General features: G+C 43.0%; 1 protein-coding gene across 5 annotated transcripts; it reads right to left on the bottom strand.

The window, feature by feature from the left end:
- Positions 1-162: 162 nt before the first annotated feature.
- On the bottom strand, positions 163-27,672 carry MIA3 (MIA SH3 domain ER export factor 3). 5 transcript variants are annotated; one of them, XM_085577158.1, is made up of 30 exons: positions 27,496-27,667; positions 26,673-26,806; positions 21,356-21,442; positions 20,110-20,175; positions 16,821-19,755; positions 15,656-15,934; positions 14,002-14,063; positions 12,840-12,971; positions 11,586-11,607; positions 9,534-9,622; positions 9,301-9,378; positions 9,095-9,205; positions 8,208-8,279; positions 7,898-8,002; positions 6,982-7,104; positions 6,761-6,878; positions 6,062-6,117; positions 5,891-5,981; positions 5,644-5,782; positions 3,932-4,033; positions 3,770-3,830; positions 3,614-3,649; positions 3,455-3,522; positions 3,087-3,184; positions 2,839-2,970; positions 2,565-2,633; positions 2,363-2,439; positions 2,147-2,218; positions 1,355-1,520; positions 163-998 (listed from the first exon to the last, which is right to left on the bottom strand). In XM_085577158.1, exons 1-30 carry the CDS (start codon positions 27,650-27,652, stop codon positions 754-756), a joined length of 5,982 nt encoding a protein of 1,993 aa, XP_085433284.1. In that variant the 5' UTR covers positions 27,653-27,667; the 3' UTR covers positions 163-753. The 5 variants fall into 5 exon arrangements, with proteins under 5 accessions (XP_085433284.1, XP_085433286.1, XP_021408103.2 ...); XM_085577160.1 differs by lacking the exon at positions 27,496-27,667 and adding an exon at positions 27,175-27,486; XM_021552428.3 differs by lacking the exon at positions 20,110-20,175 and having other exon boundaries at positions 27,496-27,672.
- Positions 27,673-27,746: the final 74 nt, after the last annotated feature.

Here is a 27,746-nt window from a genome sequence, read left to right as displayed (position 1 = left end):
TCATATTGTGTCAGAGTAGATCACCGTGAGGGTAACATGGTCATTACCCTGCAGCAGCATTAATTTGGCCTTAATTCAATTCTTGCTCAGAACTGCAGCATTCTCTGTCACATTACTGAACCAATATCCTTTCTGAACAAAGCATGGCACTGAAACAAAGCCTTTGGGGTTTAGCAAAAGGAATTTTGCTTTTTATTATAACTTTCCTTTGAATACAGGGTCACTTGTGCTTCTGATCTCTGACCAGACATCTTTTTTTAAAAACCCCAGAACCTCAGAGTCCTCATGTAAACCCCTGGCCTACAGTAACTGCAGCTCAATGATGTGATGGAGAAGGCAGGTTGGATAGCATTTTACTTTAAAAATTATTTCCACAGGAAATGATTTGATTTACATTTTTAACGAAATTAGTTCATTCGCCAACTGGTTACAAAGGTTACATTGACTTGAAACTCTCCACACAGGTACTTCCTTCCTATTGCACTTTTAGAGTAGGTTCAAGTCCATCACAGAAAGGTTCTTGCAGCCCAAGTGGATGGATGAGTTTGTGATCATAAATGCACATAAGATGTCTGTAGCAACTGGATAAAAATCCTGCAAAAGCCAAGATATACTGAAATGAGACCAATGTCTTCAATCCAAGAGCCATTTCCTAGAGTTGTGCACACGGGAGCCGGGTCTGTGGGCCTGGCTGGGCGCTGCAGGCACGGATCCTGCTCTGGGGATGTGCGTAGTCCTTGGGGGCGGCTGCCCTCAGTCCCTGGGTGCTGGCGGAGGCAAGTCTCTGTTGGGAGGAGGAGCATAGTCCCTGGAAGGCTGCGGGGGTAGCCGAGGGCCTGGAGGATAATCCCTGGGGCCAGGAGGGCCGAGAGGGCGGAAGGGAGGATGCCCACGTGCGTAGCCTCTGGGATCAGGGGGAGGTGGGAGTGGACCAGGAGGCAAACGTGGACTAGGTAAGAAATCTCTTCCAGCTGGAGGTGGCAAGGGAGGACCACAACCTAGAAGGAAAGGAAATCACGGAGTTAAATGAAATCTTGCTTTAACCTAAATAGAGAAGCTCCTGATTAGTTCCTCAATTTGTCATTTTTCTGGAGCAGCTCTGGAGTGGATCACTGTCACATGCAGGACTTCAAAGCCCATAAATTATTCTACGGACTTTTGGCTGCTGCTTTCCATTTTAGAGTAAATAAGGAAAAATACCTTGATATTAAGAAGGCTTGAAAAAACCCACCTCAGTCCAAGCTTACTGAGCCAGCTAAAGCCCATGAAGCACGTGTGCTTAGGAAAAGCAGGTCTGGGTCCTGCAGTCAGGCTCCAGGAAGTGAAGTGTCAGCACAGGGCACTGCAGCCGTACCTGGGGGCCCAGGCAGAGGCCGAGGCCCGAAGTGTCCCCGCAGAGGAGGAGGTGGCGGTCCTGGCGGTCCGTAGCGAACGGGTGGCGGCAGCGGAGGCCCCATCACTGGGGAGCTCATCAGAGGTGTCCCAGGGAAAGGAGAGGGGCCTTTGGCACCAGCATTACCCTGGGCAGGATGAGGTTACACTGCAGTGAGTTACTGCAGCAGACAAGCACTGACACCGCTGAACAACCCAACTGCTCACCCAGAGGCAAACAGGTACAAGGGGGAGGGGAAAGAAAGAAAAATTGTCCCAACACACTCCAAACCACATTAACCAGGCAGAAAACAGAGACAGCTACTGCACCATCATCATCCCTTCTCCCAGAACACTGCTGGCACTACCCAGGAGTGAGTGGTTTAGAGAGACAAGTTTGTTTAGATGAAGCTGTAGTAAAAAAAAGTTCAAGCCCTGTTGAGGTGTCCTTGGTGGACACCCCTTTGGTAAAGGACCTGGAACTTTGAGTTATACATGGAATTATGCTTAAACACCACAAGTAAATCAGCTACTTAGGATTATTGTTGCAGTCACTCCAAAGTGTTTGCCCACAGTCCTTAACAAGAAACACCTTATTGCCTCAATCCCACAAAAACCAGAGAGCAACTGCTCATCATTAGAGAAGCCCTTTGAGACAGAGGAACAGCCCTTGGTTAGTTTCACAGAGCAGTTGTTATTCAGCAGTTCAGAACACCAAGCCTGTTACTCCTCTCCATCAAAGCAGCATCACCATGTCCAGCCTTGGAATACTCACTGCAGCTGGTTCCATGGAGGAAGGTGAATCTGTAGTTACACTGGGGGCTTCAGCCTCTTTGGGAGAGGGTTGCTTTTGGGTTTTTTTTGAACAGCAAATAGGGATAGTGACAGTATACAGACAAGACAGAACATGATACAGTTAAAGAAGCAGGAGGAAGTACAGTGAACCATGTATTAAAAAGGCTTCCTGAAGGCTGGGGTGTTCTCAACTCACCACTCCGTCAATTGCTGTGGAAGGGGAGGAGGTTCTTGGCTCACTGCTGATCAGGGATGCCACAGCAGGCCCGATATCTAAAAAGAGAATCATGAATAAGTGTCCTACCATGCCTAGGGTAGGGAAGGTGGGTTTGAAATTGTCTTTTTGAAGGGAAAGAGTAACAAGCAAGTTGTAGTTGGTAGGAGACCACACAACTTACCAGGAACTGACATCCTTCCAGGTAGCTCTGGAGGCCTTCGTGGGGCAGGGGGGCCATCCACCATTGTACCTTAAGGGAAACAAGAACCCCAGAGACCCTAAATAACACAAACCTGAGCTATTTCTATTAATAAAAACCAACTACCAACCACTCATTAGTGTATTAATAAAGCAGGCACCAATATCAACATTCCCAGAACCAATATCTGACCTTAGTATTCCTGGGTTGGTAGCCTAAGAGGGAGTTGTCAAAGAAGGGGAGTTTCACTGCTTACCAAAGTCACCCCTCGCACCTTCCCTTCGAGGAGCAGAGAGGGGCCGGGCAGGGACATCAATCATCTGTGTGGGGGATGGATTTCCTCCACTCACAGGTGATGGGCCCGAAGAGCCATCTCTACTTAAGGGCCCTGTGCCAAAGAAATAAAACCACTTAATTTACTTTTCTACAATTTAGCACAGCCCTATGTTTTTATGATGCACTGACTCCAAGACCAAAGGTTTTGGGAGAACCAGCAGCATTTACCTCGTCGTGGTGGGATCTGGCGGTCAGGTCTGCCTGGAGTTGGTTTTACAATGACTGGTCTTTGAAGCATGATGATTTTTTGGTTTACCTCTATTAATCTGATTTTGGAAAATAAAGAATTCTTATTATTATTCAAACAACACAAAGATCTCTTATTATTCGAGATGTATCTATTATAATGTAACAAGGCAAACTGCATTGTAAAATGTTACAGCTTTCACTAAGAAATGTTATTTTAACCATCAAAACAGTTTAACAGTAGTTAAAATTAGTAACTTAAAAATGCACTGCACATCCCGAGCATCTTCTCCTCCAGGCAACCCCCAGCATGTTCAAAGAGCAATAGAGAGGGTCTGCTCTGTACTTACTTCTGTCTCAGGTTGGCTGCTTCTCTTTTCTCTTCAGCCAGAGCTCTCTCTGCTGAGCGGGCAATGAGCTGGTAGGGAAAATTTCATCAACCGCATTAATGGCACCAATGTGACATCAAATATAAATTGCTGGCATCAGAAAAGGATGAACATTCTTACCCAGTTGTCATGTGCCTTTTTCTCATGAGCTGCAATCTGAGAAGGAAAGAAGCCAGTTAGTTTTTATCCAACTACCAGTATTTCAAATAACTCACCACAGAGCACTGGAATGATGCAGAAAAAGATGACACAATAAGCAGCAAGCAAGAAGTTTACCTGGTTTTTGTAAGATCGCTCTGTTTTTTGTAATTCTTCTTCCATATCTTGGATCCTTTGCCTGTACAAAAGGAAAAAAGAGGGGAAGGAGAGATGTTTGAATAAATCTTCCTCAGTAGTTGAAATACAAGGAAAATCATAATCTTCAGAAATTCCTATTACTTGTAAACTTTCACTTCCTCGATGGCCAGCACGGCTTTTTCATCTGCAGCACACAATTTCTGCTCCTTCTCCTGACGCTCATACTCCTCCTGGGTTAGTTTTCTGCATAGGGAAAAAAAAATGCACCATATAGTCCAGCATTCTACAGCTATTACAACTCAAAATCACGGTATTCCCCTGCCAACGACAGCAATATCAAAATCTACAATAATATGTAGGATCACAGAGACAAAAAAAAGAGATTTTTTAGAGAGACAGAAATCCTGTCTCTTGAAATCAGCAGACCTTTATACCTTCGTGTATAAAACCTTAAAATTACAGAGTTGACTAGAAAGTTTTGTCAGCTTCTGAAGATCTGCCAGAATCTATCAACTGCAGACAGTTCATCCCTTCAGATCCTGTAGTTTTCCTAGCAATGCCACAGATTGCAATCCAGATTTACAAAGGTACAAACAAGGAAATCCACCAACCACAGGAAATGAAGAAATGGATGTGTGGTGAGAAGGGGCAAATTTAGGGCCCAGGTGACAAACACATTCAATAGTTATTAACCAAGTGGGAAGCTTTTTCCAAGTAGCCTCCATATCAATTCACTGCACAAACAATTTCCACAGTATAACCTCATGGTTCACTTTTCTTTTGATTTTTGATATTTTTCTGGAAGTATTTAAGAGGCCTATAGTGTGTTCCTAAGTTACAGGAGCTATCCCACAAAACTGGAACCATTTAACTAATAGCAACTATTGCTAATAGCCAGTTCAACGTAATCCATTTCCTTGGCTAAAAGTCAAAGCAGTTTTCCAGAAAAAAAAAATTGCACTAAATTCTTCATTCTAATCAAGAAGTACGAGCAGGCAGTATAATCTCCTGTATGTTTTGGAAGGAGGAGAAATTCTTCACAGAGGTTAAGATGAAGTTTTCTCTGAAGGATGGTTCATCTTCCACCTCTCCATTCTAAGTTTATTGCACATGGATTCACGGAAGTCACAAGGTCATACAATTTCACTACAGCCTCATTTCCAACCCCGTGCTTCCCCCAAGCCAACACACAAACCATACGAATTTCAACTGCTTCTCCATCATAATTTCAGCTTTTCTACAGAATTTAGCTGAGAATGTCCTCAAATCCTATTCTCAAATTTTCCCCACAAAACTGAGATGGTATTACAGACATTTCAGTAAGTAAATAAATTAATGAAAAATGAAGACATACAGAGCAGATCCTCACCACTGGCAATTCATTCCTAGCAGCTGCCATCACCAGTTCAGCATTCATTTAGCCCTTTGAGAATGCAAGAAGCTCACAGGCTGAAATACTAAAGTTTCTACATTATGAGAATTAGACTCTGACTTCTGAGTAACTTTTGTTACTCAGAAGTCAGAGTAACAAAATGAAATCTTAATGGCCCCTATGTTCTCCTTGACACTCCTGGATGATGTAACAGAGCAACCACAGAATTTGCAGACCAAGCCACCCACCCACCCTCTCCAGAAGTTCAAAAGTGGAAGGCAATATGGTGTGTGCACAGCGACAATCTTTTTTAGAATCTCTGGAATGGTAGCAAAAGTAAAGAAAGGATACCAGCTACAGCTGTATTGAAAGAGTAGCCAGCACTCATTCCAACCACAACTTCCAAGTTCTTTGATCCTTCTGAGCGAAAAGCATTTGGACAGTGCCCATGATACATGACACAGAGTAAGGAAAGGCTTACTTCTGGAGTGCCATCTCCTTCTGCTGGTACAGTTCACCAAGTATCTCCACTTTCTGCTGAAGAGTTTTGCATTCATTTTCCAGTTGAGTTTTGGCTGACTGCAGCGAAGAGGAATCGTGTTCCAACACTTTTATCTTCTCTGTTGGAGAAGCAGTTGCAGTAAGAACCATGATGGCCACTTACACGCTCTGTTTCTTTTTAAGCCATCAACAGCACTTCACCCAAGCAGTTATTTTGCTAAACCTACCTTCCAGCTCATGTCTTGCTGTTACTTCATCATTCAGTTTGGATTGCAGAAGATTTCTGTCTTCTTCAACTATGGATAACATAGTTTTGACCTGAAAAAAGGAGCAGAGAGTTAATGATCATAAGCACAGCAGTAATGTGACTGCATTAATTAGATTCTTGTGCAACATACCCTGGAGACATCCATCATCTGCTTAATCTGAGTCCTCATCTTCTCATTCTCAATATCTAAAAGAGGAAAATATCTTTGTTTTCCCTGCTTTTTAAGCATGAACAAGTTGTGGACAACTATTAAAAGTAACACTCCCTACACTTTAATCCCTACATCCTTACATGGTCAAAAAAAAACCCAAAAAAATCAATAAGTGGGAATTTCCAGCCCACATATACTTTAAGTAGAAAAAATGAAAAAAAAAAAAATTTCAAAACCAGAGATGCAGCAAATACACGTGCAACATCACAAATGACAAACTGCCTGAATAGCTTTGAAAACATCTATTTTGGTCTTTCAGATTTAAAAAATGTGATTACCTAAATTAGTTATTTATCTAGAGGCAAGCAGAAAGCTCATTAAAATTAATATTAAAAACATATGTACCAGAACAACAAAGCCAAGACTCTCAGCTTTAGGAATGCTCTTAATTACTAACCTTTATACACAGTCTTTACAACTGTGTCACTACACTCATGGATTACCTAAAAGGTAATCTAAAAGCAATTATTGACCTTGTAGCCAGTTCCTCCCTTCAGTTAGGGATATTTTGTGTTTGAGGATTCAAGCTGGCAGCTCTATATGCATGGATTCCTCTTGATCCCTCTCTAACATGCCATGAGCACAGCACCACATGACTCTCAGGTGGGATAACCATACCTGGCAACTCTCCATTGGCCAGATCATCTTCTGGGCTCCACTCATGCCCTCTGTCACCCTTCTTGGCCTCTGAATCCATGTCTAGCTGCTTCAGCTGCATAATGCAATTGGTTAAAACCTAGTAAAGAAATAAAAGGCTCAACTGCCCTGCATTTTGTGAAGTATGACAGAGTATTTTATGATGCATAATATTGAAAACAAGCTGGTTATAGAGAACCTACTTCAATTTCATTTTCTTTGTAGGCAAGTGTCTCTTCTATGTCCTTCTGAGATTTCTGATACAGTTGAATCTGCTCACGGAGCTCAGAATGCCTCTCACTCCAACCTTCAGCTTCTTTTAGCAGCTGTATGAAGCACCAAGGCAAGACAATTACTTGCTGTACTTTTAGTGCATGGTGTATGTAATTAAAATCTATTTTACCACCAGTTCTGGTGATAACTGATCACTCTGGTGATAACTGAAAACCATGGGTTTTAAACCTCACTTATCAGGCCCATTGCTGTTCCACTGGCAGAACTGGATGCTGGGAATTTTTCTGCAGTTTATTATTAGGTGGTTTACAAATATGACATTTACTCAGCTAACATCCCAACATCAAACTGCTCACACACCTCAAAATATGAGGAAATTAACTGTAGTCCAGAAGTACTCAAAACACATTCCTTAAAAAGTCACATACTTCACATATGAAGAAATAAAACGGATATTTACGATTATTTGGAAAATAACTGTCCTGACATTCCAGGGCTAAAACTCCTCTCCATTATCTTTGCTTTCTGAAATAGTTTCTGGCAATTCTTCACCATTACCTCCTTGAGCCCAGATCCCAAGTGGCAACCTCTCCATCCTGCCTTTACTACCACCTTAGCACAGACTTCCTGTGATTTTGCTGACAAAAGCAGCATCAGGGGAACAGGCAAAGCCTTTACACCAGAGATGTGTATCAGCTGCACAAACAGCCTGTGCAAGCAGGCACAAAGCATTTGAATTTCATCATGGTAATAGAAAATGTGGAATTCTGCCACGTTAAGAAAACAGAGACATGCTGAAGCTACACTTAAAAAAAAAAACAACTAGGAATAAAGGCCAGATATTTTGTTTGAAAGACAAGGTTGCCTGGCCTGGGCATAACTTACCTGCTCCTTGCTCTTTTTCAGTCTAGCATTCTCTTCCTGCACATGATGAAGCTCAGATTTCACCTTTTCTTCACTCAGTTTAGCTTCATTAAGGGCTATCTGCACCTACACAGGAAACAAAAAAGAACAAGAAGACAAAGTCAAACTATAGTACAGCAACAGCTACAAAAAACCTGGTTAAATGGAAAATTAAAAAATACATATGCACAAACAACCTGCAACCTGCCAAGCCAGCATTTTCTATCGCATAGATAAGAATTTTTCTGGTATAAAACTTGTGACTGTTGAGGGGGTGCAAATAATTCTTTACCTCTGAAAGCTCTGCAGAATGCATAGTGATAGTTTCCTGAAGCTTCTCCAAGGACTTCTGGGTTTCAGACAGCTAAGAAAAAGATGAGCAGTGACTTAGTGTTATCCTGGCACAAACCTCAGCCCAAGTAATTATTTAACCTGTGTCCTCTGGAAGCATAAAAGCAAAGTCAAAACACGAACAAACTTCCATTTCAAGCATCCATTTGCTGGCAGCAACACAGCACTACCTTATCAATAAGGTAAGGAATAGAAACACTCAGCAACATTTGAATAATCTTCTACCCCTGACTCCACCTGTCTGTGGCCAGGAAGTTCCCTGTACACCTGTGCAGTCCACAAGAGAGGAACTGCTATCATTAACAGCAACCTTTGACCAAAACAAGGCCGAAGAGCTTGTTGATAGAAAATCAGCCTTTAGAAAGAGAAAACAAGCATCTCTGGACAACAAGAAAGAGGGGCAGTTCACACATACTGTAGAACTAAATGCTGCTCTGAGTACAAGAAAATGTCTCTTCCCAACCTGAAGCCTTCAGTTTATATTGCCAAGGAACTTCCTGGCTCCAGCTAGGAAGTTATTAGACTGGCCCATGATTTGAATGCAGCTGTTTTGTGTGTGAAAGCACATAACCACACAGGTCCATCAAGATCTTAAAAAAAATACCCCAAACACTATAAAACCCCCCCCAAAAAAACAAACAAAATACATCAACAGACTAATCCTTTGATCTTGGGATAAATTTCCTAAACCTAAAATTTCATTTAATCTCTCTTTTTGAGGTGGCTCACTTTGTTTGTTCTACCTCTATCTACCCCATCAGGTCATGACCAGCTTTTAAGGCATATCAAGCTAATGACCATGTAAGACACAAATGTAATTGTTCTAACCTTTTTCTGTTTCTTCTCATTCTTTTTTTTCTCTGTTTCAAGCATGGTGTGCAGATTTTTCACTTTATTATCTAGCTGCTGATTTGCTTCTTCCAGTTCTTTGACAGTGTCCTTCAAAAAAAAAAAGGTGTAAAAGACCAACCTAAAGGAAAATATTTTTATTTGTATTTCTGCTTTCAGTACAGAGACAGTTAACTTTCTTTTACCTTAAGCCCTGCAGTTTCATCTGAGAGAATGTCTTTTTGTTCTTGGGTCACTTTCACAGATTCCTTTGCTTCCTTTATCTAAACACAGAAACAACCACACAGAACTGAGGAAATTATATAACAACATAATATGCAGTACAAATAGAAAATAAAAATATATTAGATGTTGCATTGACTGTGTAATTAAAGCAATAACAGAAAATTAAGAAACAAAGGACAATTTAGAGCAATACCTTTTGATCATATTCTGACAACTTTTCTAAGATTTCTGTTTTTTCTTGCAGAAGGTTTTTAATCTTTTCAGCAAGTTGTTTTTCAGTCACTAGGAAGAAAAAGAAAACTTACAGTAACTGTACATCATAAACTGAGAAAAAAATCAACTATCATTACTACCACTTCAAGGAATGTTTTCAGGTAATAACTAAAGCATAAATCAGGAGAGTGTTAATTCCTTGGCAGTCAGCCCTTTCTGCATCTCCAGCTTTCACCTGAGCTAAGGATTGAAAACAAGACAGTAAATCTGACACAAAGCTCCTGCATTCACTTCCCAGAAGCTGCTCCCAGAACCCAGAGCAGAGTGCTGGCTACACACACCTGAGGTGTGTTAGAGAAAGAGTTGACAGTGAGGACCTCAGAGCAGCCTCAGACACTCATGGAGATGCCACACCTTCCCTAACAACCACCTTTCTGCTCTATTCAAGCTGAATGTTTCATCAGCAAAGGAAATAGGATGAAAGCTCTGAAAAATCTACTGGGAACAGAGACACTCAGCTGGAAGACAGCACCTAAGCTGCTCTGCTTACACCTCAAAAGGGCTGTGACCAAGCAGCAGCCTTCAGGCATACATTTGCTTCTCACTCTAAATAAGCCACCAACCATCCCTTAGGATTAAATGAAAATCATTAAAATACTTCAATTATTTTATTGCAAGTAATTTAAAAACCACCCAATTGTTGTTATTTCTCAAGTCCTAAGCCACCTTGGTTTGGATCTGACTGCCCCAAGCACCATTTGCCTCACAGCAAACTCTGCAGCACAAGGAGCACTGGCTGTTCCAACTGCATCCCACAGAGTCCAATGGCAACTGCTACTCCTCCTTTCCCTCCCACATGAGGGCTCCTGGGACAGTGAATTCCAGGCCTTTCCCACTCTGGGAAAAGAGAGACAGCAAGTGGCTGCCAAGGTTCAAGATAGCTCTCAGCAGTTTAAGGGAAGCAGTAATCCATGCATTAGCTTGGCCTCTCAATTTCACTACTGTCATTAAGAGAGGGTAACAGACTTTTATCCTTGGGACTCCAAATGCAATCTATATTTTAAAGCATTTTTGTCACTATTAATATTCCTCTATTTTGGATAAAGATTTTAATAACAATGTGGCCTGTATCATGCTTGAAGAATATCTATTTGTTCTGATCTTCAGTAGTTCCTACCCAGCATCAAAGACAAGAGTATTTGGGTGGTGGAATTAAATCCACGTTCCTTGATTTTTTAGGGAAGGCTGCTAAGTAATTTCTGCACCACCAATACCAATACTCTTCCTGCACTACAGAAGTCACCTCAGAGCTCTAACATGGGCTTTTTCCAGCTCATTCATTCTGTGTTAACTGTGTAGAATGAAACTGCAGTACAACCACAGTGAAACTAGAGATGAATGACTGGTAAGTAAAATGTGAGAGAGGAAAAGAAAGCTCCTATGAAGACAATTCTGCCATATTTGCATTTTTTATTCAATTATAAATTCCAGCAATCACCCTACTCTGAATTTTTTTTCCATTCAGTGCACTTTAATTTTATAAACCTGAAGCCAGAGAAAAACTCATGTAAAATGCTTGCATATTTAGATCTACATTTAAGAGTGTCTCTGCAACTGCACAGCAGCCAGTTTCAGGCTCCCCTCAATCCAAAAAACAAAAGGAACCAGCTCTTGCTTTCCGAGAGAAACAGCAAGCAAAGGCAGACCCACTGCTGGTCAGAAAACCAAAACAAACTCTGCCCCATGAACCAGTGGTTCACATTTATGTTAAGCAAAGTGGAGCTTTTCCCTGCCTTTTATTTTACAAGTGCAACCTGCATTGCTTCTCCTGATCAAAGCATTATCAAACGCAAAATTTAAACCCTCAGATTCAACTAAGTATCATCTACTGGCCAAGCTTACACTGTTAACCTTGGACTGAGCACCCTCCTTGAAAGGGAGTGAAGATGGATACTTGGTCCTTCAAAACAGTACAAATATTCAGAACTAATGCCTAAGCATCAACTACACCAAAAAGTAGAGAGAAACTTACCTTGATACATTCTACTCTTTACCTACAGAAGAGAACAAACAAACAAAAATATTAGCCATAAAAAGTGGCAAGTGAAAAACGTTCTTAACATTCCCTATGAAAAAAGTGACCACTTCCATGCAGGTTACAGAGGCATATGGAAAACACATCTATCACTGCCAACGAGTGTTGAGTAACACTACAAATGAGCTTAAGCTGTTTTCTAATAAAAGCTCCCAGGCTAAAGCCCTGCCGGAGAGCCTTAGTAAACTTCTGTTTACTCACTCACTAAAGGGACACCGGTAACTACCCACAGCCAATTTGCACAGAAAATGAAGCCATTTTGTATCAAACCACAGCTACAAACTTGCAAACACAAAAAAAAAACCAAAAAAAACAACAACCCCTTGCATCCCAGTTGTGTGCCCTCTAAAGCAATGTATTAACGTGACAGGTGCTTGTTTCGAAATTAATACCATAAAAGTCCACTTTCAGAAGCTTTTTTATGCGGTTCCATTAACTCTGTTTTTTGCAATTGAAATTGACCCAGTGTACTCAACACCAAAACTAAGCAAGGGAAAAAAAACTATCAATATTCTTACAGAAAAGATGTAGCTGTAGTTTACTTTTGTCAGGCAAATATCAAGTATTCCACAAACTACTAGAGCATTTCATAACAAAACTGGACAGCTCTAAAAAAAAATTGCCTATTTGAGTCTCATCTCTCAGTTCCCAAGGAAAAGCACTGCTATAGTTGAGAACTGGTGCTAGACCTTTTGTTGCACAGAAAATTATTCATGTAGGAATGAGGACAAATGGAAGAGGCTTTCCAAGGAGAATTAATATAATATTTTTAGGTTTCTAAATGCAGTACCTGCAAGTAGCTGGACAACATGAAGTGGGGAAGACTAACTGTTTGTTTTGGATATAGCCAGCAACAGGTTCAAGCACATGGAAGGCTTCTCATTTCAAAGATATGCTGACCCTTTCCTCAGCCTTCTTTATTTACATCATGCTCCTCTATGTTACTTTTGAAATTACCCCTTACTAAGCAATCTTCAATTAGCAGCTTATAGAAAATGCTTCTTGGCACTGCAACTTACTTTAGCTATTCAGCCCAGCCTTTAGCTCCCATTAATGCTCTAAACAGGAAAAGTAACAACACAAAAGACTACATATTGCTTTGACTCCAGTAATGCTGAAACAGTTTAACCATACAAAGGACCATTCAGTAAGTGAAACATCAGCAGGCTTGCGAGCATGAAGTATACTCACTGAAAGGCAGGTTCTCCAGAAAAATACAGCAAGTGTGACAATTCCCACTAAGGCAGTTATAATAACAGGCTCCCATGGAAGTCCATGGAAATCAGGCCCAGGACGCATTTCCTCAGGCAGCGTGGTGACCAACTGCAAACCAACAGCAGTGACAGCTATGAGTGTGTGTCCATTAAATACTGGGGTAAAACAAACAGTCTGACAGGTGCCTTTATTCCCCCCATAAAACCACAGAACCATCTGGAGGCTTCTCGCAATTTTTTTGCAAACTGAAAACCGAAAACGAAGAAAACCACAGAGCAGCCTGGTGCTCGTATTTCAGTGCAAAACCCCGGAGTGCCAGGAGGACACCCGACAGTGGCAGTCTGCTACCAAAATGAGTACACACTGATGTGCACAATTTGCATTACATTGCACTGGTAGTTATTTGACCTATAAGGATGGAAAACTATAGGAAAAAACAAAACAAAACAAAACAGTTTTACATCTGGATGTCTGTACCAATCCAGTGCAAGTAGCACAGATCTTCTCCCTGCTGTCAGAGGGTCACATGCCATGAGTCTCCTCCTCTACCTGGAGGTCAGAGAGCACCTGGGAAAGGTGCGAATCCTTGGTACGGGTTAAGGGGCTGACAGTGACATGGCATTGCTCAGGGAGCAAACTGTGCGAGCCCACACGGGAGCGGCTGCCTTCCCCCTTCATTTCCTCCTGCTTTCTCTCTCTCCCTACCTTCTCCACGGGCGGCAGCCGGGGGGCCAGAGAGGAAGGCACCCTGTCCCTGCCGGGCCCGGCCGGGGGGCGATATCTCCCCGCCATCCGGGGAGGCCGGCAGCGATTCCTGACGCCAGCGGCCGCCTCCGCTCCTGCGGGATCGCTCCGGGCCGGGCGAGCGGAACGCCGGCCGCCCTCACGGCGGGGTGAGCCCCTCAGGGGGCAGCCCCGCTCGGGGGAGGCGTGTCACCGCCGGAAAACCCCCCCGCCGCTGCTTGCCTGCCCTCACCTGCAGCAGCCTCCGCCGCCCCGGGGGCTCCTCCACCGGCCACCCGCTGCCGCCCGCGGGATCCATGGCGGCCCGGCAGCGACAGGCACACGTCAGCCCCGCTCCCTCCTCCCGGCCCGCCTCCCTCGGGGCCCGCCCCCCGCGCGTCACGCCGCCACTCACCCGCCGCAGCAGCTCCCGCGCCGCGCCCAGGGCCCCCCGCCAGGCGGCGCCAGCGCCGGCACCTGCGGGGCGAGACGGAGCGGCGTCACCCTCGCGGCGTCACCCTCGCGGCGTCACCCTCGCGGCGCCGCCTCAGGCCGCGCCCCGGAGCCGCAGGACGGCCCCGCTGCGCCGGGGAAACCGGCAGCAGGGCAGCGAAGCCTCGGAAGGGCGCCGATACCCCGCAGGCGGCGTTAGGAGCGGTGCCGAGCCTGCCTCGCACACAGCGCACCCAGCTCCTCCAGCCGTGAAGCAGGGCGGCACACACTCCTCAGTTCCTGACCGCGAATCCTTCCGATCAGCTGCCAGCAGCGAGCACAGAACCACAGAATGTTCTAAGCCAGGTCAAACTCCTGGCCCTGCACAGGACGCCCCCAAGAATGACAGCATGTCAAACACTCCTGAACTCTGTCAGCACTCCGCAAGTACAGCAAAAGCTTTAAATCATCTCCAGCTCGGCCCTGGCCTCAACACTGCCCCTCTCCTCTTTCTCCTGCTGCTGCTACACGTCCAGGCCAGCAGATTCCACAGCCCAGCCTGTAGTCACCCTTAGAACAGCAGCTGTTCTACCATCATCCACCTTGTTACTGCCCAACACTTCTACCAGCCCTCCTAAGAATTCCTGCCAAGCATCATTTAACCACATTTAAGGAAAAAATGGAAGATGGTCTAAAATACAGCTGAATATCTGACTGTTTAACCAGCAAGTTACGCACTAGCCATTTAAAATTCCTTCGTTTTCTTGGCATTCAACCTAGAGTTTCTTTCAGACCTTAGAACCTGCTCAAAAGCAGTTGGCCTTGGAGATGGCACAGCATCTCAGCAATGTACAAAAGCCAACGAAGATGTGCCTGGATTTTTCCTAAATGCTCAGTGGAGAGAGAATCATTAAGCATAATCAGAAGTGAAGGCAGAACAGCAAAGCTGAGAGTAACACTGAGAACACAGTCAAATATTGTTTCATGCCAAAACAGAGCCAGGAAAGATAACAGTAACAGGATCCCTCCTTGGCATAATGATGAGACAGCACTACTAGCTCCAGGGGGATAAGGCCTCAGCCAGAGGGAGCCAAACATTTCTCCTACTCCAACACAGAGAGAAATAACTGAGCTGCCTGAGGGTGAAGCTACACACCACCTTTCCTGGAAAGTAATATGGCCCAGAGACATGGGCTAAAAAAGAGCAAGAAGAGAGGGCACACGATTCTATGCGCAGTCCTGTCTATAGAAAGTGACCTTTACGCTGTTAATCCCTGCAAAGAGGCAGAAACCTCAGCTGATGGTGTGCTTCCAGGGATTTCTGCTCTTTCTCCACTACCATCCTCAGACACGATCCACAAGCCAGTCATCCTGAGACACAGTCCACAGAGCTCTGACACTCACAAGCACTTTCCTTTTTCCCACATTGCAAAACCATAGTAGAAAAACTGCTGTGCTAAATTAGCAATTCAGTACTGCCACTAGAGGGATTGTCACCAATCAGGGGAAGCCTTGAGGATTACAGCAACATAAAATGAAAGTATCAGTGAAAACTCCTGCTATTTGCCTAAAAATACATTAAACCATGCACGTCTTCAAGAGCAAAAGAACAAAATAAGTCAATTCCAAATGGTTACCTTCAGCAATGTGTTCGCTTGTGCTCTCTCCTGAATCAACTGACCCAAAGGAAGTATCTTCCAGGAGTGATCCTCTTTCACTATCATACCCTTCTTCAGCTTCTCCATTATCTGAGAAGCTGGCCTCAGGTGGAACACTGACAGCCCTCTCGTCCTCCTCTTCCATAGGCTGCTCTGGCCTCTTATCTTCAATGAGCTGCTGAAATTCCTGATTGCCCTTGTCAATGGTGTTCATGTTTCTGGTGGAAACACTGTCATATTCAACCTCTTTTGCACCATCTGTGACAGACAAGGAGATATGAATTAAGCACTGAACTAATGGGTATTTCTTCAGTGAAATGCTGCATGTAACCAAGCTTTCTTGACACTTTTTAAATACTTCAGCTTGCGTATTGCTTCCGGTATATTCTCAATCAACTTTCAGTAACATCTAATTAAATGTCTGTATGAAATTCATGCAAGATATCAACCCCTGACCTTGCAGTGAAACACTACATCGTTTGTGACCTTATCAGAAATCACATACTTAACATGTACTACTGTAAGAGGAGCTTGGCTAAAAGTGTATCTTAACCACTTGCACACTAATAGAAAACCTAGCAAGTTTGCAAAAGACTCTACCTCTGGCTCTCGCCCAATCAAAAGATGTGTTTGTTCAGTATAGCTACTTACACACTCTTTTATGAATGTGGGCAAAAGTATGATTATAAGGACATCTGAAACTTTAGATGCCTGGATTTAGTACCTGAACTTTGTATTAATCACCAGATCTATCACAATCAGGTGATAATTAGTTCAGGGGAAAAAAAAAAACCCTCCACAAAATTCTGCAGATTAGCATATGTGAATCCCTGTTTCTTAAGGAGGTACAGACTTGTCCTGAGTGGGTCCTTACGACCATATCCATGCATAGATCTCACTTATCTTACACAGAATTTGCTCCATAACAACAGCTGTGCTGAATTCAGTATCTTCCCTTAGGATTTGTCCCTGAGCCATTCTCATCACAATGCTAAAAACATGCATTAAAAATAAGGAAAATCCTTAAAAACTTCTTTAAATGCTACTCACTCACCCTCTTCTTAAAGCGTCTCGGTGTTAAGTGTTGCTTGGGACAGGGTTTTACATCCAATTCATCTATTTATTAACTGGTTTAACATCCTACCTTGAATGTGCAGCTGGTCATCTTCCTGTTCTGAAGGAGAAGCAAGTGGGACAGTCTCCCCAACAGATGAATATTTACTTCTTAATGAATATATTAACTCTTGAATATCATCCATCAGTGCACTCTCCTCATCATACAAATCCATCTCCTTCACCACCTCCTCCTTATTTTCTGCCACCCTGGAATCCAGAACTTTTCCTACAACATCCATAATGCTCGATTCTGAAAACTCCAGTATCTCATCCAGAGCTTTCTCCATATCTTCATTATTTTGGCTCGCCTTCTGAGCAAGCTCCATCTCCACCTTCATGTCGTAGAACATGGCTTCAACCCTAACCACATGTTGGAGCCCAAGGTACTTCTGTAGGCGCGCCACGCGCTTTTCATCCAGGAACTCTCTCATTATTGAGAGACGCTTCACAGACTCACTGAAGTCTGTTACCATGTCACTGGTGGCTTCTGAGCTGTCTGCAGGGCTGGGGACATGTGCAGATTGCTGGTGGTCATTTTTTGTTTGCTCTAAATTTTGCACCTCTTTTGAGTCTTCCTGTGAAATGCCCTCTGGGAGATGATCTTTCCTTTGGTCAAAGTCATTGCTGTCTTCAGTGTGAGGAAGGAAATTATGTTCTTCCACAGCTGATGGGTCTTCAGGTTCAGAAGACTCCTCATCAGCTACCGTGATATGCTGCATCTCATCCAATTTAGCATCTTTTCTCAATGATATGTCAACTTCTTTGTTCTCGCTTGCATTTTGCGTGCTGATTGTTTTATCCTCCTTAGAGAATAAGTTTGTATCCTCTCCTGCTTTGTAAGTAGGATTTGGGGTTTCTGAAACAGCTTCACTTAGTCCATCTAATTCAGGATTTGTATTTTCACCTAGTGTATCACCCTGGGCATTTGCAGCCCTTGCTTGTGACAGTTTTGCACTTGCTGCATTCTCATCTTCCAGTAGCTCATCATCGGCTTGTTTGAGGTCAGGGTCATCTTCAGCATCTGGCTCTTCAGATTGCAATTCTGCTCTTTGTGTTGTTTCTTCAGCCAAATCTTTGCCAAGATTTCCATCTGATCCTGCATCCTCAGAATGAGCAGTTCCTTGCCAAGTAAGATTATCTGTATTAGTGTTCTGCATGGTGCTTTTTGATTTTTCTTCAGGGGAACTTTTCTTAGTGCTTTCTTTAAACACTGGCATCTTGCCAGGATTTCTTGAAAGTTTTTCATTCACATCTGCCTCTGAATACTCAGTCTCATTTTCCCATGGCCTAGGTTGCTCAACAGCTCCACTATAGCTTGGGTCTCCTTCCCCTGGAGGAGTTTCTTCCAGGTTTCTCTTTTTTATTTCCAGTTCTTCGTTAGAAGAGGCAGGATTTTTAGTTTCGTGATCAATTTTCCCTGCTTGTTTTAAATCTTCTCCATGTTTGAGAAGGTCTTTCTCCACAGCAGGCATTCCATGCTCCATTTTCTGTCTCAAGAGGTCAAGATCTCCTAGGTCATCTTGAGATGCATTTTTTACTTTTTCTACTGCTTTAGCTGGATCATCAGCTGGAGGCTTGTTCTCAGCTTCTCTCTTCTCCATTGTTTTTTCCCATGGTCTTTTGTGCTTTAAATCACTTTCCAAGGACTCCTCCAAGGTATCATCCTCAAACTGTTTCTCACTTTTCTCTGTTGGAGCAAGTGGAACTCTTTCAGGACTTTTGTTGATATCATCATCAGATGGTTCTGAAGCATCTTCCTTGTTTTTAATAAATGATTTGGACTCCAGAGCACTGTCTAGACTAGGCAAAGCATGAGGATCAGGCACAGCTGTACCTTTCAGTGCTGCAGAATGCAACTCTGTTCCATCAGGGAGCTGCTCTTCCAGCTGTTCAGATTTGTTGGCTTTTTCTTTTGAACCCAGATCATCTGTACCCACAGGTTCCTTTCCAAGGGGTTCTTTGGAGAGATCCTCAGGCTGAGCTGTTGCTGGTGCTTCTCTTTTACTAATTAGCACCACCTCCTCCTGTTTCTCCTCTGTTTGTTTAGATTCAGACCTGTCTGCACCTACACTGTCACCCAACTTCCTGCTCTTACTGAAGGCATCCTTAAGAATTAATGCATCTGAATCGTGTTCTTCCCCATTGTCTCTTTGGTTATTTAGCTTTGTAGCACCTTTTGCGTCTTCATCAGGTTCCTGATTTTGTGGCTCCACGTCATAGTTTCCATCATCTTCTAAATCCAGAGGGGATGCAATTTCATCCTCTGCCGTAAAAGACAGCAAAGGGATTTCTGCAGACTGATCTGGAAACTCTGTCTCCTCCTCCTCATTGTGAGGATTAATGCTCAAATCTTCATTTAAATCATCTTCCAGTGACGTAACAAGGCGAGTCACTTCATCATCTGATACAACAGCATCGGCAGTTGAGCCAAATTTTGTTTTTAAGTTCACAGAGAGCTCTCTGTTTAAAAGTGTATAGGCATTGACTTCATTCTCTTGGTCAAGTTGGCTGGATTCGCCCTGAGGAATACTAGTGTTTTTGGTATTTTCACTTTCTAGCCCTTTTAATTTTCCATGTAGCATTCCTTTCAAGTGCTCATGTGCAATTTGATCTCCCTGAGAGTTTTCTTTGTGACTATTGACACTGGAGTCTCCCCCAGTATTTTCAGTTCCTTCTGTAAGAGAATTGTCAACTTTGACTGTCAAGACAAGGTTTTCCTTTTCTTTTTCAGCGCTTTGCTCAAGATTGTCTGTCTCCAAAGCACCAAGGGACTTTCCTCTATCAGTCTGTTCCTCTATCTGCCTGTTGTCCTTCTCAATTCCTTCAGCTGGTTTTGTCCCTGGAACACTCGATACAGTTTCCCCTTCATTTGCTATTGTCTCTTGCAACGACTTCAGAAGTTCATCCACATTATAGTTATCAAAGTCATCCTTTCCTCCATCAAAGCAAACAAAGTCTGTTTCCTGAAATGAAAAACAACATGCAGTCAAAAATATTATTTTCTTTATAGCAGTGATGAAACAAAAAACATTTGCCTATTTAAAGAGAGATGCAGCAGCAAAGTAAATTATATTAATCACATAGAATTAACCTCTGAGTCCTTAACCAAAACTCTCTTTGAAATCAGTGGAGGTTTTTCTCAAGGACTCATAAAAAACCTAAATAAAGAGGCTTTGCAGGAACAAAGTGTAAGACAGCAATGGAGTTGACAGTATTACACTGCACTCATCACCATATGTACTGAATGAAGAACAAGTCGATTGCCGAATGCCAGTGAAGAAAAGAAAACAAATGTTGCTGAGCTTGTGTGTCACAACCTCTGTTAACTGGTGTCCCCTTAAAGGACCAAGTCCTCCAAGCAGGAGCCCCCTGTCACGCAGTTTCTGAAAAATAAATAGAAGCAGTGCAAGACACAATTTCATAGAACCACAGAATGGCCTTGGGTTGAAAGGGGTTTAAAGGTCATCAAGGTCCAACCCCCTGCCATGGGCAGGGACACCTTCCACTAGACCAGGCTGCTCAGAGCTCCATCTATCCTGCCCTTGAACACTTCCAGGGATGGGGCATCCACAGCTTCTCTGGACAACTTATTTCAGTACTTCCAAAGAATTTCTTCCTGATATCTAATCTAAGCATGCTCTTTTTCAGTTTGAAGACATTCCCCCTTGTCCTGTCACTACATGCTCATACATAGAGTCCCTCTCCATCTTTCTTGTAAGCTCCCTTCAGGTACTGGAAGGCTGCAATTAGGTCTCTCTGGAGCCTTCAGTTTTCCAGACTAAACAATCCCGCATCTCTCAGCCTTTCCTCGTAGGAAAGGTGCTCCATCCTTTGAATCACCTTGGAGTCCTCCTCTGGACTCATTCCAACAGGTCCATGTCCTTCCTGTGCTGAGCCCCCAGAGCTGGATGCAGCAGTGCAGGTGGGGTCTCACCAGGGCAGAGCAGAGGGACAGAATCCCCTCCCTTGCCCTGCTGGCAACGGTGCCTTGGATGCAGCCCAGGATTCACTCGGCTTTCTGTGCTGCAAGCATGCCTAAAGCTACAGCCTCAAAAAGGCTTTACTGACACAACTCTGGAGTTGCTGCTATTAGTGCATGAAGGCCAGCCATGTGTGAAAGGGCTGCAGGACCAATTCTAGAATCAAAGGGCTCAGTGTACCCAGTTTTGTTTGTTTCTGACAGTACCTTAAACTCGGAAAGTTTGGGAAAAGAAGCCATTTTGATTACATACCAGAAGGCCTATGCACAAGCCAGCTAGCAGGATATATAGAGTTCAATCCAAACAGATTTCTTTAGAAGAAAACCATATCATTTGAGAAAAGGAAGGTCAATGCCCACATTTTGGGCTGATGCTTTCATGCCCATCCACATACAGAGCTGCACAAACATTCCACCCCTGTACATACATGTGCACCTCTGCAAGTATACTGTAGCTGCATATTAACAAAAAGTTATTAAAAATCACTAGTATTCCCAGTTTCTTCCTTGGGAATTTTACTAAATGCCGAGGTAAGAAATAGTAAAACCCCAACTGAAGAAAAAACAGAACAAGCAAGACTTACATCTGTTGGTAATTCTAGCTCCTCATTGGAATAGTTATGATTTATTTCAAGTAAATCCTTTGGAAAATATCCAAAATCACTTCCAACCTGCGAAAACACAAACAAAAAACAGTAAAGAAGGTTTAGAAATGACATGACCATGTCAAAAATTGCAGACACCAGTAGCAAATATGTTGAACTGACTCTCAAGTATTCTAAATGAAGTTTAACATAGTGAATAAAAGAAGACCAATGATGATTTGTTTACACCAGAGTTTTCACTGAGGTTTTACGTTTCACAACAGCCTTGTGAAGCTGGTTTAAGTTTTACTGTTCACGTTTTAATGCCTGACTTGTAACAAATTATTAGGAGAGTTGGGAATAAAGCCCAGGCCTTCTGGCTCAATTGCTTTAACTGCTATTGTGAAGGCACCAGAGGCACCACACACACCTCCAGGATTTTCCCAAGCAGCAAGCAAAAGAGGATCCTTGACTAATAGGATTTACATCCACACACAGTATTATAGCCCAAAATATGCTCACCTTGTAACGTATGGAAAAAATATTTAAAGCAGATTGTAGAAAAAAGCAAAATTGCATCATTTTAAAATGGAGAAAGAATAATTAAAAAACCTGTGTGGAAAATATACCCCCCTTCCTCTGTGAATGCATGGCTTCTCTTCAGTGCCTGACACAAGCAAAAATCAATCACAGAATGGTGATTTTCAATGTTCTAAGGCAAGACAAACAGTGGAAGACAAGAATCTCTCTTATCACTCACCAGATATGATCTATACAGAGTAATGCTCACACTTGAGAGTTCTGACAACAGCTGTCAAGAAGCCAATATTAGTAGCATGCAGTCACTACACTGATTAGATAATTGAGGTAATTAAGAGTCTGGTGGAAACACCTAGAAAGGTACAAAGTTCCTAGACAAAAAAAATATCTGGGGAAAAAAATAAAGTTGGCAATTTCCTCAATCAGTTGTTGCAGGAGAAAGATGACAATTGCCAATTTTCATGAAGAGTTTGTGTGGGGAGAACACTCAGCTAAAGTTCAAACTAAAAAAGAAACTAGGTATGGGATATTAGTTATACACAGATATATTGTTACACTGATAGCACTGAAACAGGTGAATTTTGCTTGAAGTTTTTAGTATTAAAAAAAAACAAAGAATAAATTACCATCTAGTAAATAATATGTACTAATAATTTTTGGAGGTGTTTTTTTGATATGCAAGCAAAGTAAGCACTGATACATTACAGGACTTCTTTTTAAACTATTTCTCATTCAGATCTTACCTTCCATAGTTGATACCTCTGAAGTTAGTTACACATGTATTAAGAAACCCCAAACTGTTCCCTCCCCACCTTTTGTAAACACATATTGCTCTCATACTGAAAACAGATCATGTATGCATGTTTATTATTGGGAACTACCAACAGGAATGGGAAATTCATTTAGACAAGTCATATCAAAAGCTTGTCTTTGCATAGAGTTTAATTGTAAATTGGCTTATTTCTCTCTCTAAACTTCAACTCCAGTTTTTAATGATCTTTCTGAAAACAAAAGTTAGAGCTTCAAAGCCTCCTTACAGACTAATCTCTGTGACAGTCACTATAATCAGGCATCACTCCTTTATTGCAATGCAAGCTGCTGACCATACAAGTCCTCTGCAGTGACCCCGTTTGCCACTTCTGTGGTTTATAAGCCATATGGGATCTGCCTGCCCAAAATTTCATCTGCTTCTCTCCTTACAAGTCCTCTCTTGTAAGGGGAAAAAAATGCCTCATTGTGCAAATAAAGGAAACATTCATTCTCTACAGACATTACAGAGGAAAGACACTATCAATGCCAAGTGTATAATGGAGAAATATCCACTATCTTCCCAGCTAAAAAAGTTGTGCATGGACAAAACACATGGCTGTGAGTACAGCATCTGGCCCCCCTGGTGCCCACGTATCACAGGCAGGTACTGCAGATTCATTGACCAAGAAACCACACCTTCACATCATCTATCAGAAAACAGACAGCTGGGGATAATGTTCAAATCTTTTTCATCTTAAAGCCCACTCCTTAAAGCACAGGCATCACAGGTAACTAAAACTTCAGAACACAGGGCAAAGAAGAGCTGGTTTGCACTTCCTGAGCATTGGCAGTGTTAAGAAAAGATAATATTGCCCTGACCCTCTAGGTCCTCCAGAAATACTGTCTTCTTGTTTTACTTAATTTTATCCACTCTACTAACCTATGTACAAGGTTTGAAAACAAACAAACAAAAAATGAAAAAAAAAAACCAAAACCAACACGAAGAAGCCACAATCTTCAGTCAAGTGTATTTCTTGTAATATGAGGCCAGAAATGGTTTTCTAAACCTCGAATTAAAGGTATTAAGTTCATCCCTTTGCCATAAGATAAAATAACAATCTTAAAAGTGTCTTTCACAAAATGTTTTGTGAAAAAGCGGCAGGTTTTACTTGGAATGATCTGAAGTACTTCTGGAGTTTTGGACCCTGCTAAAATGAGGGCAGAGTGCAGAAAAAATGCACAGGAGTCTATACAATGACTTGATGGTGTAAGCAAAACAAGATTGATGCTGAAGAGGAGACTGATTTACAGCAGGACACTGTGCAGAGGACAACGAGAGCACCTGATATGCTCTACCTTTTGGCTTTGGGGGAAAAAAATCAAGCATTTTCCTTCAACTGATGTATTAATGAAATTCATAACATAAAATGACTATTAAATAAGGGTCATAGAGTATTTTCCAAGCATTTGGCTTTGCTTTACTACTGAGGTTTAGAGAGCTCTGCCTAAAAACTACAGGCCATATAATGTACAGAATATATATTACAGCTGGCTTCCAGAATTTTTTCACATGCAAAATAGCTAGTGAACATAGTGTGTGCTCTGTAAGCAATTTCGTATTCAAGACTGGCATCACAAAATAAAGGAGTTATTTTGTCAAAATACAACGTGTGCTGGCACAGGGAAAAAAAATCAACAATGGCTTGAAAAGGGTGGAGCGAAATAGAAAAGCAAAGGCAAATAAAGCCTAGTCTCAACTGCTATAGATTTTTCAGCCTTGGTGAAAAGCTCCTTTTCTTATCAGATCATCTTCCTTCAGGTCAGAAATACTATTGTGTTTCTCATGGCTCCTTCAAATTGATTTTGGAATTAGAATCTGTATTTATAACTTGTTTGAAATAAGCCCCAGGTTGCATTCATTGAAGCTTCTCATACACACATTCCCCTGACCTCTGCTCACACCTGATAATCAGAACTCCAGTTAGCCCTTTCATAGCTTCTATTCTGCCCTAATAAATCCTCTCCCAAAAAAAACTTTGGGGAATGGAAAGAGATAGTAGGGTACATGGATGAGATCAAATAATGCACACAAAGCCCACATAAAGTCACGCAATAAGATTCCAAAAGGGCCATGGCAGAAGGTAGCATGCCTTCCATTGGAATTCTTTTGATGGCAGACCTCACTGGGTAGCCTGGTTTTAATTAGCAAGCAGCAGCTTTCCCCTGGCTCAAGACTTCACACAGCAGGCACGACTGGCCTGCATAAATCAAGCTGCCCAGCCAAACCTGGCATGGGAAATCAGGCTGCCCAGCCAAACCTGACACAGGAAGTCACTAAACAGGAGAGACCCCAGTGCTACCTGTGAGTCAGGGCCAGGGGCAGCCGTGCCTGTACCCTACTCAAAATGCAAAGGCAGGCAACTCTGACCCCACTGCAGTGCTTCCATGCTGGTTCTTGCAATGTTATGATTAATGCAGCAGCAGTCAATCCAAGAGGGATAGAAGAAATAAAGGTTATAGCCACCAATCAAGAGGAATCAGTCAAGCAGCACTGCCCTAAAAGGAGCACTGAAAATCGTTGAAACACAGTTGAAAAATGAAAACAAATAAAATGGAGCTTGGCAATTCTTTCCAACCTGCCAACTGCAGCTTTTACTTTAAACTCAAAGCAAACATCCTTTAAACTTGGAGACACACCTAACTGTTGCATGAGCCGCCTATCAGTGAATAATTAAACTGAATATTAACTCAGCAATTACCTTAACCTGCTGTCTGATCTTGCAGCCTACATTATACCTTGTTAGAAGATGTAAAATTGGCCCCACGCTGCTACTCTGCATCTCGAGAACTGGCAGCCCTGGAAACCTGTACCAACTAATTACCCAGATTATTTATGGTACAGTACATGTCAGAAGGGAATTACCAGCATGATAGAATTATTAACTCTTCTTTAACCACGTGCTGCAGTTTTTCTATTCACTTCTGTATCGTTCTAATTGGATTCAGCTCCCACTGAGAGCTTGTCTGTCCACGCCCAGCCTGAAGTGGTTACAGAAAGTGATACATCCTGATTTTCACTAAACCACTGGTCCCACAGTCGACACCCAGGTGCGATTTCAAGCACCCTAGACCACTGTCAACACTGTTTATCCTTTGTAGAAAACCAGAGTAAGAAAGGAGACTGAAGTAAACAATTTGGACACTAAAAAGGATGTAGGGGAAACATGAGGAGGAAGCAACAGGGACTAGGTCTAAGCAACCTTTGGATTGCCAACATTTTCAAGGGAAGCCCACAAAAACTTCTCTTCCTCCCTGGTATCTCAGTTCTGCCTCTGTCAGGCAAATAAGGTGCTTAGGAAAGTCCAGAGGAGCTTTCTACAAAGTAATTGCAAGTATGGGGATGTTTATTCCCCATTAGCAGAAGCCTCTCAGATTGTTCAAGGACGCTGACTCAGACAAGGCCACTACTCTGCAAGCTGGTACAGCACAGCTGAGAGAGACAGACCTTTTAGAAATCAAATTTACCTTACTCCTTTCTAGTTTTATTGCTTATTTTTCCTCCAACTCTGCATGCAATTTAGATAAAAAGGGGAATAAGGCAGATTAATATTAGGATGAAAAGCACAATTAAAACATGCACATGCAGTGATCTTTAGCAGGATTACAGAGTGCAGGATGAGACCACGTCATGGGAAAACACAAGCACAGGCTTAAAGCCTCTCTAAATGGGAAGGGAAGCTTAGCTTCCAGGTGGTCCTGTGGCCACCATCACTGACAGTGCTGCAGTAAAAGGTTTTTAAGACAAATGCAGTCTTCTAGCAGTTTTTAGACATGTTAGTGTTGCCCACTTTTCACAGCACTAAGGTTTGATCAAACCTCATCCCACTTCCCAGCAGCCTCATGACAAAGCAGCATTCACTGTGTTATTTACCCATGTTCAAAACTCCAAGCATTCTCTTACAAGGCAAAAGGAATGAAAACACATTACCAAGAAAAGCAAACAGAAGAAATGCTTTACAGTACTTACACTTCCAGCCCAAAGCTCAGTGGATTCTCCTATTAGTTTATAATATACATACACCGCTTCTCCCTTCTTAAAATTTACAAAGCGACAATCCGGACCTTTAAAATCCCGCATGGCCTTCCCTCGGCACATTAACACTGTCCAAAGAAAACACGGAGAAGAGTATGACTTTAAAAATAATTTACATGAAAAGTGTCTTTGCTAACTGGCAGTAAACAAGACCTCCTCGCATGCATCGTTTTGCTATTTTCCAGATTGGGTCAAGAGATAACAAAGTAAATTGAAAGTATAACTAAGAAATTAATAAATTAATAAAAATATAGATAAATTGGAAGTATAACTAATAATTTTTTAGCTATAATTAACAAAAACAAACAAGCCAAGTTATAGCTAAAAAAAAAGGCAAGTTTTAGCAGAAAAAGTAAAGCAAGCATTCTAGGCAAGACAAGGGTTTGACAAAGCACTGGAGAGCTACACTTCAGGGGTGAGCTATGAAGCTAATTACTAATGTTAAATCAGAAAGGTGACATCTGTGTCCCAGCGAACTGGTCCTGAAATTATCCCAGAGAACACCCAGAGAGCGGTTTTATCAACGGAGAGCTCTGCGTGGAGGGGGGTGGGGGAAACCAAACACGGAGCCGCGGGGATCTGAAAACTTGGCCGAGCAGAGAGGGACGGCGCGCGTGGGCGTCGCGTTCCCGTTTCCTCGATTGTCCCCAATTTCCGCGACAGAGCCGGCGCAAGGAGGGGGCTCAGGGAAGAGCCTCCGGGAGGCATCTTCGCGCACAGCTCCCTCGCCGGGGCCGCGCCCGCCGCCCCCACTCACTGCTGCACTCGAGGTCGGCGCAGCGCTTGCGCTCGGCGAAGCGGCGGCCCAGGTCGGGCGCGGCGGCGGCGCAGCGCGGGCCCGGCGGCGGCAGCAGCAGCAGCAGCAGCGGCAGGGCGAGCAGCAGCCGGGGCTCCGGCGGCGCGGCTGCGGCCATGGCGGCGAGCGCCGCGGAGGGAGGGAGCCGGGCCGGGAAGGAGGGAGCAGACACGTCAGCAGCGCCGGCGGGAGGGCGATGTGGCGGGGGAGGG

Source organism: Lonchura striata, chromosome 3 (assembly GCF_050655825.1).
Source record: "Lonchura striata isolate lonStrDom1 chromosome 3, ASM5065582v1, whole genome shotgun sequence".
NCBI lineage: Eukaryota > Metazoa > Chordata > Aves > Passeriformes > Estrildidae > Lonchura > Lonchura striata.
This window is presented reverse-complemented; position numbering and strand designations above follow the sequence as displayed.

Bases quoted from the DNA above. Each gene is read 5' to 3' on its own strand.
- MIA3 (XM_085577158.1), bottom strand. From the start codon at position 27,652: ATGGCCGCAGCCGCGCCGCCGGAGCCCCGGCTGCTGCTCGCCCTGCCG. The intron at 11,608-12,839 runs GTGAGTATACTT...TCTCTTCTGTAG, and splicing joins TCTGGAGAACCTGCCTTTCA to GTAAAGAGTAGAATGTATCA. The intron at 8,280-9,094 runs GTTAGAACAATT...TCTTTTTCTTAG, and splicing joins ATGAGAAGAAACAGAAAAAG to CTGTCTGAAACCCAGAAGTC.